At 36.6% G+C, this 15,299-nt stretch overlaps 2 protein-coding genes across 3 annotated transcripts in view; both read left to right on the top strand.

Annotated features, from left to right (window-relative positions):
* The window catches only part of LOC107699937 (zyxin-like), a 13,034-nt gene extending 7,164 nt beyond the window's left edge, over positions 1-5,870 (top strand). The window contains exons 5-8 of the mRNA XM_016501388.1: positions 1,048-1,217; positions 1,404-1,582; positions 4,014-4,134; positions 4,245-5,870. Of these exons, the coding sequence (XP_016356874.1) occupies positions 1,048-1,217; positions 1,404-1,582; positions 4,014-4,134; positions 4,245-4,358 (584 nt within the window). The 3' untranslated portion in view covers positions 4,359-5,870. The remainder of the gene's footprint in view (positions 1-1,047; positions 1,218-1,403; positions 1,583-4,013; positions 4,135-4,244) is intronic.
* Positions 5,871-6,869: 999 nt separating this feature from the next.
* kel (Kell metallo-endopeptidase (Kell blood group)) overlaps positions 6,870-15,299 on the top strand; it is a 14,437-nt gene continuing 6,007 nt past the window's right edge. Inside the window, exons 1-7 of one of the 2 annotated variants that reach the window (XM_016501385.1) lie at positions 6,870-7,031; positions 8,982-9,156; positions 9,242-9,559; positions 10,737-10,864; positions 10,988-11,146; positions 12,492-12,563; positions 12,671-12,859. In XM_016501385.1, the coding sequence (XP_016356871.1) occupies positions 7,005-7,031; positions 8,982-9,156; positions 9,242-9,559; positions 10,737-10,864; positions 10,988-11,146; positions 12,492-12,563; positions 12,671-12,859 (1,068 nt within the window). In that variant the 5' untranslated portion in view covers positions 6,870-7,004. Of the gene's footprint in view, positions 7,032-8,788; positions 9,157-9,241; positions 9,560-10,736; positions 10,865-10,987; positions 11,147-12,491; positions 12,564-12,670; positions 12,860-15,299 lie in introns of both variants that reach the window. The other variant, XM_016501387.1, reaches the window with a different exon arrangement.

Genomic DNA, 15,299 nt, shown 5'->3' with positions numbered 1-15,299 from the left:
TTGATAGAGTGTAATCGAGCCCATCCACTTTTTCAGCGGAACTGGTTCCAGAAGTATTTTTCTCATAGGGATTTTAAAGTCTTCATTAAAGAGCAATGAACCAAACCAGGCAGCTATGAGGTGAATCACAAAATTGATATTACATAAATCTTCTGTTCCAGATGTATACCACATTATTAATATTATTATGCATTTTTTGTTTTTTCCTTAGTCTTATTTAAAATGTTCTTTCTGTTCTCATGTTATATATGTATGTACAGCATGTTTGTACCAAGAGCTCCTAAAAAAACACAACAAATTCCTTGTGTGTTTGCACACACTTGGCGAATAAAGCTGATTCTGATTCTGTTGATCAATAAGGTGAGAACCATACCCGTTATAAACCTAAATATACCCAAATTAATTGAAGAGTGTACTATCGAAGTAGTAATAGATTTTTGTTGTCGTAATGATGACAGTAGCGCACACAAAAGTAGTAGCTGTAGTTCTTTTGGCGGGATTTGCTCGTCACAATTCTCTGATTGGTGGAGATTTAAAAAAAAAAATTTGGGGGCCAAAATCATTGGTAATGTAGTTTTTCACCAAGAATTCCACTGTTAAACGTGACTGTTTAAAAACTAAGTTGAAATACTACAGACTGGCTTCGACAAAAGCAAATACCATCGATTAACAGCCTCATAGCTCACAGTTGGTCTGTCTTCAAAAGCTTACAAGTTATCGTTAAAAATCAGTTCCTCTATGGAAAAAATGAATGGGATTTTTACTTCTATAACTGACTGATGTACTCTATGGTGAATGACAAGAGTTGCTGAAGGTTGGATTGGTCACAAATGTTTTTAAGGCGGGGCTTAGGGTCAGTTAGTGAGGCTGTGCTGTTGAACTGAGACCTTTTAAAGCACAACAGGGACCTCTCCAGTCACCCAGTTATCACCCTAGAGACTAATCTGTGTGTACTGCTCCATAATTAACCTTTCTTTACCTCATAAATCACTCCTTGTCAACAATCTCTAATTTCCATTCTTAATGTGAACATATTTTTCCTTTCAGAGGTGTGTGGTAAATGTGGAGAGGCTCTGTCTAGATCTCAGCCAGCAGTAAGAGCGATGGATAAACTCTACCACTCGCATTGTTTCTGCTGCGTGACCTGTCGGCGCCCCCTACAGGGCATGCAGTTCTACGACTGTGACAGAACGCCTCAGTGTGAGGACTGCTACATGGTGAGGCAAACCTGTTTAGACGTGTGAAATGACATATTTTTGGTTTACATTTTTTGGAATCAGGAGAACATTATAGATATGCACATGTTAACATGTGGGAACTTATTCGATTACCCATTTTGTTCATTAAAGCGTAGCATTGTTTTTCTTACCGTTTGTCTTCGGGTGTGATTTGTGTGTTTCCAGAATTCTCTGGCTGTGTGTTCCCGCTGTGGGGAGCGGATCACAGATCGTGTCCTGAAGGCGGTGGGCCAGTCTTTCCATGCCCACTGTTTCCTCTGCTCTACCTGTGGCTGCACCCTGGAGGGCACTCCATTCATCACCGATGACAAAAACAACCCTTACTGTGTCAAAGATTACCATCGGTGAGCTATCACCGAATCCCAGACCTGTCACAGCTCTCAGTTATACTCTAGAGCATTTGAACTAATTATCACATTCAGTCAGTCATCAATGTTATGAATAAATCGGTGAGATTTAATATGGGTTGTTCTTTACCTATGGACATTCTTGGACCTATAAAATGAAACTTCCTTAAACCACAAGTTTCGAAATGAGTTTATTTAATTTGGGTTTAATTTTGTGGTGGGAATTAATTTTTATATGTTTTTGCAATGTTCATTTCTTAGTTATCTTATGTATTCTAAATACAATGAAATAGTATTTTCATACTTTTTGTGTAACTGACTGGAAGTGATGCACAAAATTTTTCTGTACTCAACTGATATTACCTTTTTTCTCATATTTTACCTCAGAAATGCTTTGATAAAAGTACACTACTGTTGAGGGCACTTTATTAGAGGCAATTTTTTTTATTGTGGTGGAAAGTTATTATATCTATTATATTATATATCATTATGAAATGATCCTATATTAAAACCATAAGTAGTATTTTCATACATTTTGTGTAGCTGGATTACAGCTCAGATTGGAAATGATGCACAAACATTTGTTCACAAGTAATATTACATTGTCTTCATAAATCACGTCTCATATTTTATCTCAGATGTGCTCTTCACTTCCTTGATAAAAAACTGCACTGTTGTTTTAGGATTTTATTTCGTTTTTTTTTTTTTTGCATTTTATTGGAGCAAAGTTGTTTAGTCTGGTGGAAATTATGCAATTCGGGCAATTGTATAAAAGGTTTATGCAAATAATTTTCACACTGTTTATACAGTCGTGGTCAGAATTATTTGCAAATACCCTTGGTAAATATGATCAAAGAAGGCTGTGAAAAATCTGCATTGTTAATCATTTTGATCTTTTATTTAAAAAGAATCACATAAATCTAACCTTTCAGTGGAGAATAAGAATTTAAAATGGGGGGAAATATCATTATGACATAAATGTTTTTCTCTAATACACATTGGACACAATTAACGGCACCCTTTTATTCAATGCTTTTTTAATTTTTTAGTTACATCTGACCATAGAAGCCAGTCCCATTTGAAGTTCCAGTCGTGTCTGACAACAGAATATGCTGGGGATTGTTTTTGGATGAGAGCATTTTCTTTTCATTATTTTTTTTTTTTCTTGAAACCCTCCCAAACAACATGTGGTGTAGGTGCTGTTTGATTTTTTTTTTTTTTTTTTTTAAGGTTTTCTGACCCTGAGACTCAATATAATATTTTCTGCAATTCTCCGGCTGTGGTCCTTGGAGAGCCTTTAGCAGCTCAAACTCTCCTCCTCACTGTGCATTAGGACGATATAGACACACGTCATCTTCCAGGCAGATTTGTAACATTTTCTGTTGATTGGAAATTCTTAATTATTGCCCTGATGGTGGAAATGGGAATTCACTTTCTAATTTGTGAAGCTCAATTATCTTTTGCACATCAGAAATATATTCTTTGGTTTTTCTCATTGTGATGGATGATTAAGGGAATTTGGCCTTTGTTTTCCCTCCTATTTATATTCCTGTGAAACAGGAAGCCATGTCTGGATAATTTCATGTCCATAATCACCCTGGTATGCTCAAAATTGTAAATATGAATGGGAATATACTTCACAGATATTTTACTCATAAGAATTTCTAGGGGTGCCAATAATTGTGTCCAACGTGTATTTGAGAAAAACATTTATTTCATAATGAGATTTTCCCCCATGTTCAATTGTTTTAGTTCAATGAAAGGTTGGAAATTTGTGAATTTTAATTTAAATAAAAGATCAAAATGATTAACAATACAGATTTATTTTCATAGCCTTCTTTGATCATATTTACCAAGGGTGCCAATAATTCTGACCCCGACTGTATAGAAATTACTTGATTTTTTTTCTCACTTTGTATTATGTTTTTTAAATGTAATTTTTATGATGGATTTTCATATTTTAAGATTGAAAGTCTGACTATAAGAGTAATACAATAAAATCTGTAAACAAAAGTCATTTTAAAATAAAAAGGTAAATGTTAAAAAAAATCTGTTTTAATGTGAACTTAATATAACACAAAAAAAAGTTTTTAATAGCATTTATAATAGAATAGAAATAAAAATCAACTCTTGGGTCATAAATGTGCCTGAAGTTGAATAAACACCCATAAAAATTTTTATACAATGTTAAAAAAAATGTTTTGTATATCATTACATTTACATTTAGTCATTTAGCAGACGCTTTTATCCAAAGCGACTTACAAATGAGGACAATAAAAGCAGTCAAAACTAACAAAAGAGCAGCAATATATAAGTGCAAATGACAAGTCTCGGTTAGCCTAACACAGTACACGTAGCAAGGTGTATATATATATATATCATATATGGTGTATATCATAACCTCACTCCGTCTTGTTCTCTCCCTCAGCCGGTTCTCTCCTCTTTGCGTAAGCTGCAATGAGCCGATTATTCCCGACCCTGGAAGTGAAGAGACAGTCAGGGTTGTTGCCTTAGAGAAGAACTTTCACCTGAAGTGCTACCGCTGTGAGGTGTGAAGACGCTTCCATTTGTGACCTTTACCTATTTGTACCAGCCACAGATTACAAAAATGATGCTTCTTAACTTTCAAATAAATTTTTTTTTCTTTCTTTCATTGCAGGATTGTGCTCGCCCCCTTTCCATAGAGGCAGATGCTGATGGCTGCTATCCATTTGATGGCAGAATTCTGTGCATGAAATGCCATACCCAACGTGCCAAGCAGGCCAAACATTGATTGGTGGAACTTGCCACAAACCTAAACCAAATTTAAGACACATAATTGGCTCAGCTTTGAAAATTCATTTGCCGAATGTGTTTGTGAGTGTTGTACTTCTCTCTTCCATTTCACATTGTCATTTTCTAATTTTCCTCATGTTTGCTCAATGACAGTTTCGTCTTCTCTCGACAAAGCTCTGCTGCTTTTTCTGAATGGCCTTATTCAGAGCTCGGCCAATAGCTTGCCCTCTTTGCCCAGGTGTCTTTCTGATAGGGCTTGATGTGTGCGACCACAGTGTTAGTGCCTCCATGTTGAGTGTTACATACGGCAGTTTTTACCCCTAGATTAATATGTAAAGTGTTAGAGAAGTGATTTTTAGGGCTGTTTTTTGGCTTGAATTTTTACTGTAGAGGCTGATTCGGTGCAGAGGTAATGTACTGCACTGCCATCTCAGCTCAGCGAGCTGTACGACTCCCAGCATGCCTATAAAAAAAACTCAGAACATCCATAAATTGTACCACAGCTGACTACTGAGGTGAGACGTAAAGTCTGTTTATCCACAGCCATCCATGCACTTTCAATAAGGCTTTCCAAAACATACCTTGTAGTTGATGAGAAGGGCTCTGTGTGAAATGTAGTCGCGACAAATGTAAAATAAGCAAAAACAAAGGCAGGGAAAGGTGAAAGAACAATGCGATTTGTGTATTTGTCATGCATGCTTCATTTATGTAAATGAACAAATATTTTAAGAAGCACATTCGTTTTGTCCTAAAACGTATCGAACTAAATATGTGACGATACAGTTGTGTAAGTTTGCATTGATTATCATAGCCAGTATCAGTTCAGTTGTTTTTCATTCAATATATTGCCAGAGGTGTTTAGCAATTGCACAACTAGGTCAGTTTGATGAAAAAGTATCTCCAAAGAAAAGCACATCAGCCACTGAGCCCGTTGTTATATTGGCTTTAAGGTAGCGCTGATATTATTTTGAGAATTACATCTGTTTTACATAGCTCAGAAACATTTGTTTTGTTTTATTTCTCTATGCACCTGTTTCCCTCGACTCTCTTGTCCAAGAAATTCTCATATTTGATGTAACCGAATAAACCGATGGCTCCCATCATAAAAAATCTTACATGACCAAATCCAACACATTATGCATGATTTGTTGTTATTGTTATTACAGTGTTTTATACGTCATGTTTCACAGTTGCCTCATTTTCATGCTGGTATCACGACACTGCTGAATTCAGTATGCTGTTATTGACCATTTGAACACTTATGGTTTAGTCTCCTTGTATTTACCATTCACCAGTACTTTGTCTTTTTTTTTTTGTAAACTGAACATCTAAATTCCTCTCTTAATATGTGAATGTGTGCATGTTTACGGTCGAAAGTATGCCAACGTGTTAATTTTGCTATCATTTTTTTCCCCCCACATTTGTACTGTATTCTGAACTAATAAAAGTATGAAATTGACGGACAGAGCACTTTTTTGAGCTGTCACTGGACCTAAAAGATGTTTCTTGAATGTCTCAGTCTTTTCCCATCTTGGTCAGTTTCATTTTCTTCTTAAAGTAATGTGTATTTTTGAAGTTCCGTGTATGTTTATGGTTTTGTCATGTGACGGCTTCCAAACAAGTTCGTTCCCACGCAATGTGTGACGTGCTCTTTTGTGGTTTTGCTCTTCTCACACCCCCTCAGTTCTTATCAGTCCGCACCAGCTTCACATACACCACTGATAGTCAGGAGTGCCGACGTCTGTGTATGTAAAAATGTCACATCAAAGGTATATAGAAATTAATATTAACTATGCCACTTCCTATACCGAGGAGCTTTAAAAATGTGCTTGCAGGTTTTTTTTCCATTTAGTGTTTGTGTTTCCTCAAGTTGAACTTGGGGAAATTGACGGACAGAGCACTTTTTTGAGCTGTCACTGGACCTAAAAGATGTTTCTTGAATGTCTCAGTCTTTTCCCATCTTGGTCAGTTTCATTTTCTTCTTAAAGTAATGTGTATTTTTGAAGTTCCGTGTATGTTTATGGTTTTGTCATGTGACGGCTTCCAAACAAGTTCGTTCCCACGCAATGTGTGACGTGCTCTTTTGTGGTTTTGCTCTTCTCACACCCCCTCAGTTCTTATCAGTCCGCACCAGCTTCACATACACCACTGATAGTCAGGAGTGCCGACGTCTGTGTATGTAAAAATGTCACATCAAAGGTATATAGAAATTAATATTAACTATGCCACTTCCTATACCGAGGAGCTTTAAAAAATGTGCTTGCAGGTTTTTTTTCCATTTAGTGTTTGTGTTTCCTCAAGTTTAACTTGGGTGACTTGATCCAGTTGATGGATTTTGGAGCAAAATCATCTTCTGGCCCTCATAAATTTAAGAAAGGGTGAGATTCAGGAAATATATGCAGAAATAGCCCCCTTATGTATGTGTTAAAGAGAGGGGTCTTGTGGGAAGCCAAGTCATTACATGTTTATCAGTCAGTGAAAGGGTGAACAGAGAGTGTGATGAAGGAAGATAGTAGTTGGATGACTTGTGGTTGACGGAGGAGAGATAGAAAGTGGAACAGTGTGACGAAACAGAAAGCTTCGCTGGAAGAACATTATGTAGGAAGAATCCTGACCAAAAGCGAAAAGTAAGAAGAAGAACAGGATGGACGAGAACCCAGCTGTTCATCAGGTGAGGCTTTCAAGATATACCCACTGTTTTCCATTTTTGGTCTTTTGCCAGTTTTATTAATAGGACAGTGGTAGTCACAGGAAATGACAGAGGGTGGTGGGAAGAGATCAGGAAACACCACAAGCCAGATTTGAACTCGGGTTACCCATATAAGCACCAACAAGCATGTTTAGCAGTGTGCTGTAGAGGTTTTGCCTAAATTATAAAGTTCTGCTTTATGTCATAAAGTTTCTAGTATATAATAGATGGGTGGCGTAGTGTAGTGTAGACTCCCAGTTCAATGTCCTCTAGTCATCAACAATATGCCCTAATGCAAGGCACTTAACCTGAGGTTAATGCAAAGGGAAGTTCATGATGCTGTTCATTTACACAAGTGGAATTATTGACTCTGATTGGTCCGTCGCGACAGTAAGAGATATTTCGAACCGTCGTCCTTGGCAACACATTTCTCTCATCCAGGTAACTGAAATTGGCGCTACTTTCTTTTTATATACTGTATATATATATAGACCTAGAAGTGAGCTGTGCTTCATATTTCACTTTTCAGTCATTCTTGAGACGTGGGACAAAACAGGTCCTACTGCTATTAGCTTTAAAAATTAAAAATATTTTCAATTTTAAATGTCATGAGGGATTAATAATGGAATGTATTTAACACAATTATCACCTTCAATTAAATTTTCTCATTATTATACCAAATCTGTGTTTCTTAATGTCCTCTCACTACGTCTAAAACAGTGTGTCCACAGAGAAGGGTTCAATCGGGCGTAGTGTAGTGTAGACTCCCAGTTCAATGTCCTCTAGTCATCAACAATATGCCCTAATGCAAGGCACTTAACCTGAGGTTAATGCAAAGGGAAGTTCATGATGCTGTTCATTTACACAAGTGGAATTATTGACTCTGATTGGTCCGTCGCGACAGTAAGAGATATTTCGAACCGTCGTCCTTGGCAACACATTTGTCTCATCCAGGTAACTGAAATTGGCACTACTTTCTTTTTATATACTGTATATATATAGACCTAGAAGTGAGCTGTGCTTCATATTTCACTTTTCAGTCATTCTTGAGACGTGGGACAAAACAGGTCCTGTTAAAAAAGAGAAAAGTTGGGAGGTTGTATCAAAGCATATCTCAGTAGCTTAGTACATATAAGAACTATATATTTAGTTTGATTTGTACAAGGTTTTATTTTTTCAATTTTGCACCCTGTTTTGTCCCACTTCTCAAGAATGACTGTTTTGATAATGTGACTCTCTTCTTTGAACCCAAATGGCATGATTTATTAGTGCCAAAACAACCTGAGAGAACAATCGTTTTTATATTGCTGTAATATTGTTGTCGAGCTCATCTTATTGCTTGCCCTATTGTTTTGTACATTGTAAAGGAGTATTTTTTTCTTCTTCAGAAAGCTTTAAGGCTATAGCAGAGACCCTCGTGAACAGCGTTGTGCTTTGGTCAACTTGAGTTCGAATCTCGGCTTGTTGTCCTTTCCTTTCGCATTAAACGTCCTGTCAGCTCTCCGATATCGTGTAAGCGATAAAATATAAATAAATACATTTTAAAAAGTAAGAAAGACTATATATAGAAAAGATTATTTCAAATCAAAATTTCATATCCCTGTGTTCATTCATTCGATGAGAAGCTGTATGTTAAGCAGGGAATTATATTTTCCCTTTAAACATAGACATAAAAGTAAATTTCACTACTGTGAGGTTTATGGAAACAAGTGTGTTTCTTCATTTTCATTGTTCTTTAGTGAACGTTCCTTGGACTCGCTCTCATTGTGGTTGGATGTTTGACTGCCAGTGTAATTTCAATCCATCATAAAGTCTATGAGTTATGCATTCCTGCTTTTCCCAGTTGTGCTTTTAAATGGACATTTCCGTACAACACGTCCATCTCAATAAAACATAAAGAGTAAGTCATTCGCTAACCTTATATCCCCACAGGAAATGTTCACAATGCCAGAGGAACAGCCTCAACCACATCCAGTGGTCTGCAACAAGTACCGCAGGCCCCTATTGGTTGTTTTTGCCTTCTCTCTCTTTGCAGCTGCGTTAGGTTTGGGGGTCTATTCCCACCTGCAAAAGACTGCCGACCCCTGGACGTCACAATGGAAATCAGGTACAAAGCTAGGAACTAGGAACTACAGTAGAACTGCTGGTATAGTTTTAATAACAGTGGTCGTAATTTCTCTCTCTTGTTCCAGCTGCTCCTCCTTGCCTTTCTCCCGCCTGTCTAAGAGCATCAGAGCATTTTTCTGTTGCCATGGATCCCTTTTCTCGCCCCTGTGACTACTTCCTGTTTGCCTGTGGGACAGGTGGATCTTCCACCAGCGAGGAGAGACACAGTGTCAAGGGGGTCTCCAATGAAGGCAACAGAGAACTGGACAAAAAAAGAGAAGTGAGGACAGGAGGAATAGTGAGGATGAGAAGAGAGACAGATTTCCAAGGAAAAAGTGATGGACAGCTAGTCAAATTTCCAGACAGAAAGACTGCTTTACTGAAAACTATCAAGGAAATACTAGGTTAGTGAAATTCCACTATGGATATTTTGTACCTGAATACAAAAATAGAACAATGACAGAAAAAAAGTGACGTGACATGTGGCCAAGTATGGTGACCCATACTCAGAATTAGTGCTCTGCATATATATCCCATCCAAAGTGCACACACACAGCAGTGAACACACACCCGGAGCAGTGGGCAGCCATTTTTTGCTGTGGTGCCCGGGGAGCAGTTGGGGGATCGGTGCCTTGCTCAAGGGCACCTCAGTCGTGGTATTGAAGGTGGGAGAGAGCGCTGTACATTCACTCCCCCCACTTACAATCCCTGCCGGTACGAGACTCAAACCGCAACCTTTGGGTTACGAGTCCGACTCTCTAACCATTAGGCCACGACTTCCCCACTCCTTAGTGTCTCAGTTGTCTCAGTGCTCTGTTGGCTAGTTTTAAACTTGGCACAAAAAGTTGCATTGTAAAGTAAGTAGCAACAGATCTTTTCTTCCACATTGTGACAACCATTTGAGTTAAAACGGATTATCGAAAAAGAAAAAAGGGACGGGACTTGGTTTTATCCACCGGGTGTTGATTGGATGGAGGAAGTCGATTGTAAGAAAGGGGCGGAGTTTAAATGGACTAAGTGATTGGAGAAATCCAATATAAGTCACTAGAGAGAAGTCTGGTGTTACACTGCAAGATCGAGTGATGACATTTTGATAAAAAATTACAATAATGTGAATAAAATAATTACAAAAATTACAATGATAATAAAAAAGAAACATGCATGGATGACTCATTTACAATAAGATCAATAAGATGCATTTAAAATATTAATAGGGTGAATGTCTGGAGCACCAGCTTTAACTAAAACCAGCAAGCCATCTTTGGCTGGTTTAAGTCTAATGGTTGATCTATTTTCTTGCGATCTATATATCGCTCAGACAGTGTATATGTTGCTCTATGTGTCTATCATTCTGTCTATTGTTTGTTCTGCTGTTCTTTCTCTCTGTCCAAGGCTAGACTTTTTTTAATTATCAGGTGAGACTTTGTCAAAAAATTTGTCGTAACAAACTTTTCATTTCTAGGTAATACTTGGTTTTGCCTCTGATGAACCACAAAACTATTCAGTAGTCATTTATGGTATTGTATAAAACAATCTTGAATCATCTTTGACATTCAATCTGTATGATCCCTGTGTGATCAGAGGCTCCTGAGGAGAGTGTTTCTGTGAGTGCAGCAGAACAGAAAGCAAAGAAATACTTCAACACCTGCATGGACGCAGAATCCCAAGAGAAAGTGGGTTCAAAACCCTTCCTCACATTAATCCAGCAGGTACACGCACTTTTTAGGATGAAGGAAACTGTAAAAGCACTTGAATTGCATTGTGTATTTTGCTCCGATGTTCTTTATCTTTTGATTCTCTCTCTCTCTCTCTCTCTCTCTCGGTGTGTGTAGTTAGGTGGCTGGGCAGTATCAAATGGATGGAATCGGACAGATTTTAACACCACCCTCGCCCTGCTAATGGGCCAGTACTCCACATTTCCTTTCTTCAGTGTGTATGCAGGGTCAGACCAGTTTGAAGAGCAAACGGCTTCCAGTCAACACTACATACAGGTGATTACTGATGAAGCTAGAATATAATCAATTAGTAGCATGATTTACAGTTTTCTCAATACTTAGGTGAACAGCAGTCTATGTGGGCTAAACTATGGATCATCTTTGCTTTGGACCAAATGCATTCAATGACTACTTATTTCAAATTACATGATTTCTTTTCTCATTCAGACACAACCACTACCAACATTCTGTGTAAATACAGGCCAATTTGCATGTTAACATTGAGTACGTTTACATGGACAACAATACTCCGATTTTAACACGATTAAGACAATACTCTGATTAAGAATCTACCATATAAACAGAGATTTTTAATTACCTTAATCCGGATAAAGTCATATTCGAAGTAAACCGAAATCGAATTAAGAAATGTGAAGTATTCCTATTTTAGTCGCATTACTGAAGTGCAGCATAGACATGTAAACACCTTAATCGAACTATGTACTATAACACGTAAAACGGAACATGAAAGGAATATTCTAAAAGCAACTCATGTAAACACCATAATCATAATATTGGCTTATTTAGAATAAGCTAAATAATTAGATTACTGATGTCCATGTAAACGTAGTCATTGATTAAAAAAAAACGGTTAAACTGAGAACCGAGTTTGAAAGAAAGTGACCTATAAGTATTGAGAAATTGGTCCTAGCAATTATAAAATGCTGTAAAGACCCCATGATATAGTTGATGGGCACAGTTTTCTTTTCTGTTTTGATGTATTTCATTGAGTTGATTACAATTTGATTACATGGATTTTGTATGGAAGTTTATTTCCACCACAGAACAAAAAATAAAAAAGGTAATTGTGACTTTTTATCTCACAATTCTGACTTTTTCCCCTTACTATTCTGAATTTATATCTCACACTTTACTTTTTTCTTGGAATTCAGATTTGCAATTTATAAACTCAGAACTGCTAGATATAAACTTGCACTTCTGAGACAAAAAGTCAGAATTGCAAGATAAAAAGTCGCAGTTACCTTTTTTATATTTAAAGCATAAGAAAAGCTTGTCACAATTCTCACTATGTTGTCTTTTTTGCAATTGCAAGTTAATATCTCACATAATATGTCATTCTGAGTATATATCTCACAATTCTGAAGTTTTTTTCCCCCTCAGAATTGTGAGGGGAAAAGTCTGAATTGTTAGAAAAAAGTTGCAATTACTTTTGTATCCCATGGAGAAAATAATTTTGATTACCTTTTCATCCCTGAGACATTTCATTGAGCAGTGCTTTGTATTACGCCCCTGTGTACATGAATCCTCAATATTTTGGTTTGTTTTTGAGATTGTTTTACACTCTATATGTTGGTTAAAATGTCCATGTACATTTCCATAGATTGATGAGCCTCATTTTCAATTCCCTATTGACTGGAATAGCAAGAAAAAGAAATCCAAAGCTAGTACTCGGGTAGGTATTTTCTGTTCAGCTTAGCACCACATGTGTTCATAATGCATTATTTATAAAGGGTTCTTTGATATAACTTCTCTGTTGTTGTCTCTGTTCCTCTTTCTCAGTATTTGCGTCCATTCTACATGTCATGTGGTCAGTACTTGGCTCTCTTGGGTGTTCCCTCCAATGAAACCACTCAGCACTGCGGTCTTTACATATCTCTATCCACAACTCTGGCCCTGGCCACGGCCCCTCTCCGCTACCGCCTCAGTCAGAAGTTACTCTACCACAGAATTACCATCCAAGAGCTACAGGTCTGTGTGTACATCTGATTCCCTCTATGACATATATAAATGGATCAGTTACAAATAAGAAAAAAGGAAAAACTTTTAAAAAAATCTAGTTTAAAACACAAGTGCCACATTCTTAGAAATTCATATGGTTTTGACAGAAACTTTGATCCTTTTTCAAGAAAGGCTTAAATTTCTTGACGTCATGTGGCATAACTGTTAAATTAAAAGTATTTTCCTTACACTTTGAATACATGTACATTTGAATACATTTGACTATTTATTATTAATGGTTTGCTTATAAATATATTAATTAACAGTTGTTGTTGCAGTAGCATTATATGACAGTACAACTAAGCCTTGATTTGTCATAAAGGGTCAAATCATGTGAAATCCCTAGTGGAAAAAAAATATATACTAAAATGTATTTGAAATACATTTATTTTGTGGTAAGTATACTACAAATACATTTACAAATGTATGTGTTTTAAAAATACTCAGCAGTCGTACTTTTGGTATACTTAAAGTCTGCTAAATTGGAAAAAATAATTTAATGCACTTTAATTGTGCGGAAGTAGTGCTGAGGTCCAACTAAAGATATACTTAAGCATATCTGATTGTGCTAAAGTGGTACTATTGCAAGTATACTTCAGGTACACTTTTGCCCTATCCAAATACCCACACTTGTGGTCTTTGCACTTGACTGCTTATATGATGTATTTCCTGTATTTGGCCCAAGTGTTCAAGTGAGCATGAAGACGACAAGTGTGTGTAGAACTTTTCATTACCTGATGGGACACACTTAAATACACTTCTAAATGTCTGTTCAGTAGTCACTTTAACTGAATGACACTGAAGTAATGAATTGCATAACTAATTATTATTAACAATAGTAATAATAAACCCTTCTCTGCATTCTCTCTCTTGTGGCTAAGCAATAACTGAGTGCCTATATGATATACCATTAGAATGTAAGTTATTGGTTACTACCTGCTAGCTAGCTACTCAAAATGCCCCAACCCAAAATGTCACTTACGCCCTTCTGGTTCTCACCCCTCGAATTGTTCAACTCAAGACTAGCAATGTGTGCTAAGGAAATAAAGTCAATTTTGATTTCATGAGGACTTTAAAGACTGATATTATACAGAGATTATACAGTCCTTATTAATAGTGATATTAAAACACATTTTAGACATAATATAATTAGCATTATATGACAGTACAACTAAGCCTTGATTTGTCATAAAGGGTCAAATCATGTGAAATCCCTAGTGGAAAAAAAATATATACTAAAATGTATTTGAAATACATTTATTTTGTGGTAAGTATACTACAAATACATTTACAAATGTATGTGTTTTAAAAATACTCAGCAGTCGTACTTTTGGTATACTTAAAGTCTGCTAAATTGGAAAAAATAATTTAATGCACTTTAATTGTGCGGAAGTAGTGCTGAGGTCCAACTAAAGATATACTTAAGCATATCTGATTGTGCTAAAGTGGTACTATTGCAAGTATACTTCAGGTACACTTTTGCCCTATCCAAATACCCACACTTGTGGTCTTTGCACTTGACTGCTTATATGATGTATTTCCTGTATTTGGCCCAAGTGTTCAAGTGAGCATGAAGACGACAAGTGTGTGTAGAACTTTTCATTACCTGATGGGACACACTTAAATACACTTCTAAATGTCTGTTCAGTAGTCACTTTAACTGAATGACACTGAAGTAATGAATTGCATAACTAATTATTATTAACAATAGTAATAATAAACCCTTCTCTGCATTCTCTCTCTTGTGGCTAAGCAATAACTGAGTGCCTATATGATATACCATTAGAATGTAAGTTATTGGTTACTACCTGCTAGCTAGCTACACCTCACTGACATTGAATGCTGGATACTTTAATTTTCTCCATCATCATCCAGCTCTTTGTCAAAAAATAAGCTTAATAATACATCTTCAGTAGTTAAAAACTGCTGTCTTCTCATGGTTGACCTACCAGGTTTACTTGTTGTGTCAGATATTTTGACTCATGTGACTAAGCAGTAACTTACAATTAGAATGTAAGTTATTGGTTACTACCTGCTAGCTAGCTACACCTCACTGACATTGAATGCTGGATACTTTAATTTTCTCCATCATCATCCAGCTCTTTGTCAAAAAATAAGCTTAATAATACATCTTCAGTAGTTAAAAACTGCTGTCTTCTCATGGTTGACCTACCAGGTTTACTTGTTGTGTCAGATATTTTGACTCATGTGCTATCCACAGGCTTTACCCTCAATACATTTCTCAATGCCAGAGTGACGCAAGTGCAGTTACGCCCTTTTGGCACCAGCTGGCTTAGTATTTTCAGTGTTTAGTCTTTTTGTTTCTAATGAATAACTCCAAAATTACTATGAATTCACTTGTGTCCTTTTGGCAGTAGAAAGAGCTCATTAAGAGCTTTCATTTGATATA

The sequence above is a fragment of the Sinocyclocheilus anshuiensis genome, unplaced genomic scaffold (genome assembly GCF_001515605.1).
Source record: "Sinocyclocheilus anshuiensis isolate Anshui unplaced genomic scaffold, SAMN03320099.WGS_v1.1 scaffold1260, whole genome shotgun sequence".
Lineage (NCBI taxonomy): Eukaryota > Metazoa > Chordata > Actinopteri > Cypriniformes > Cyprinidae > Sinocyclocheilus > Sinocyclocheilus anshuiensis.
Note: the sequence above shows the minus strand (reverse complement) of the source record. Positions and strands in the feature narration are given on the sequence as shown.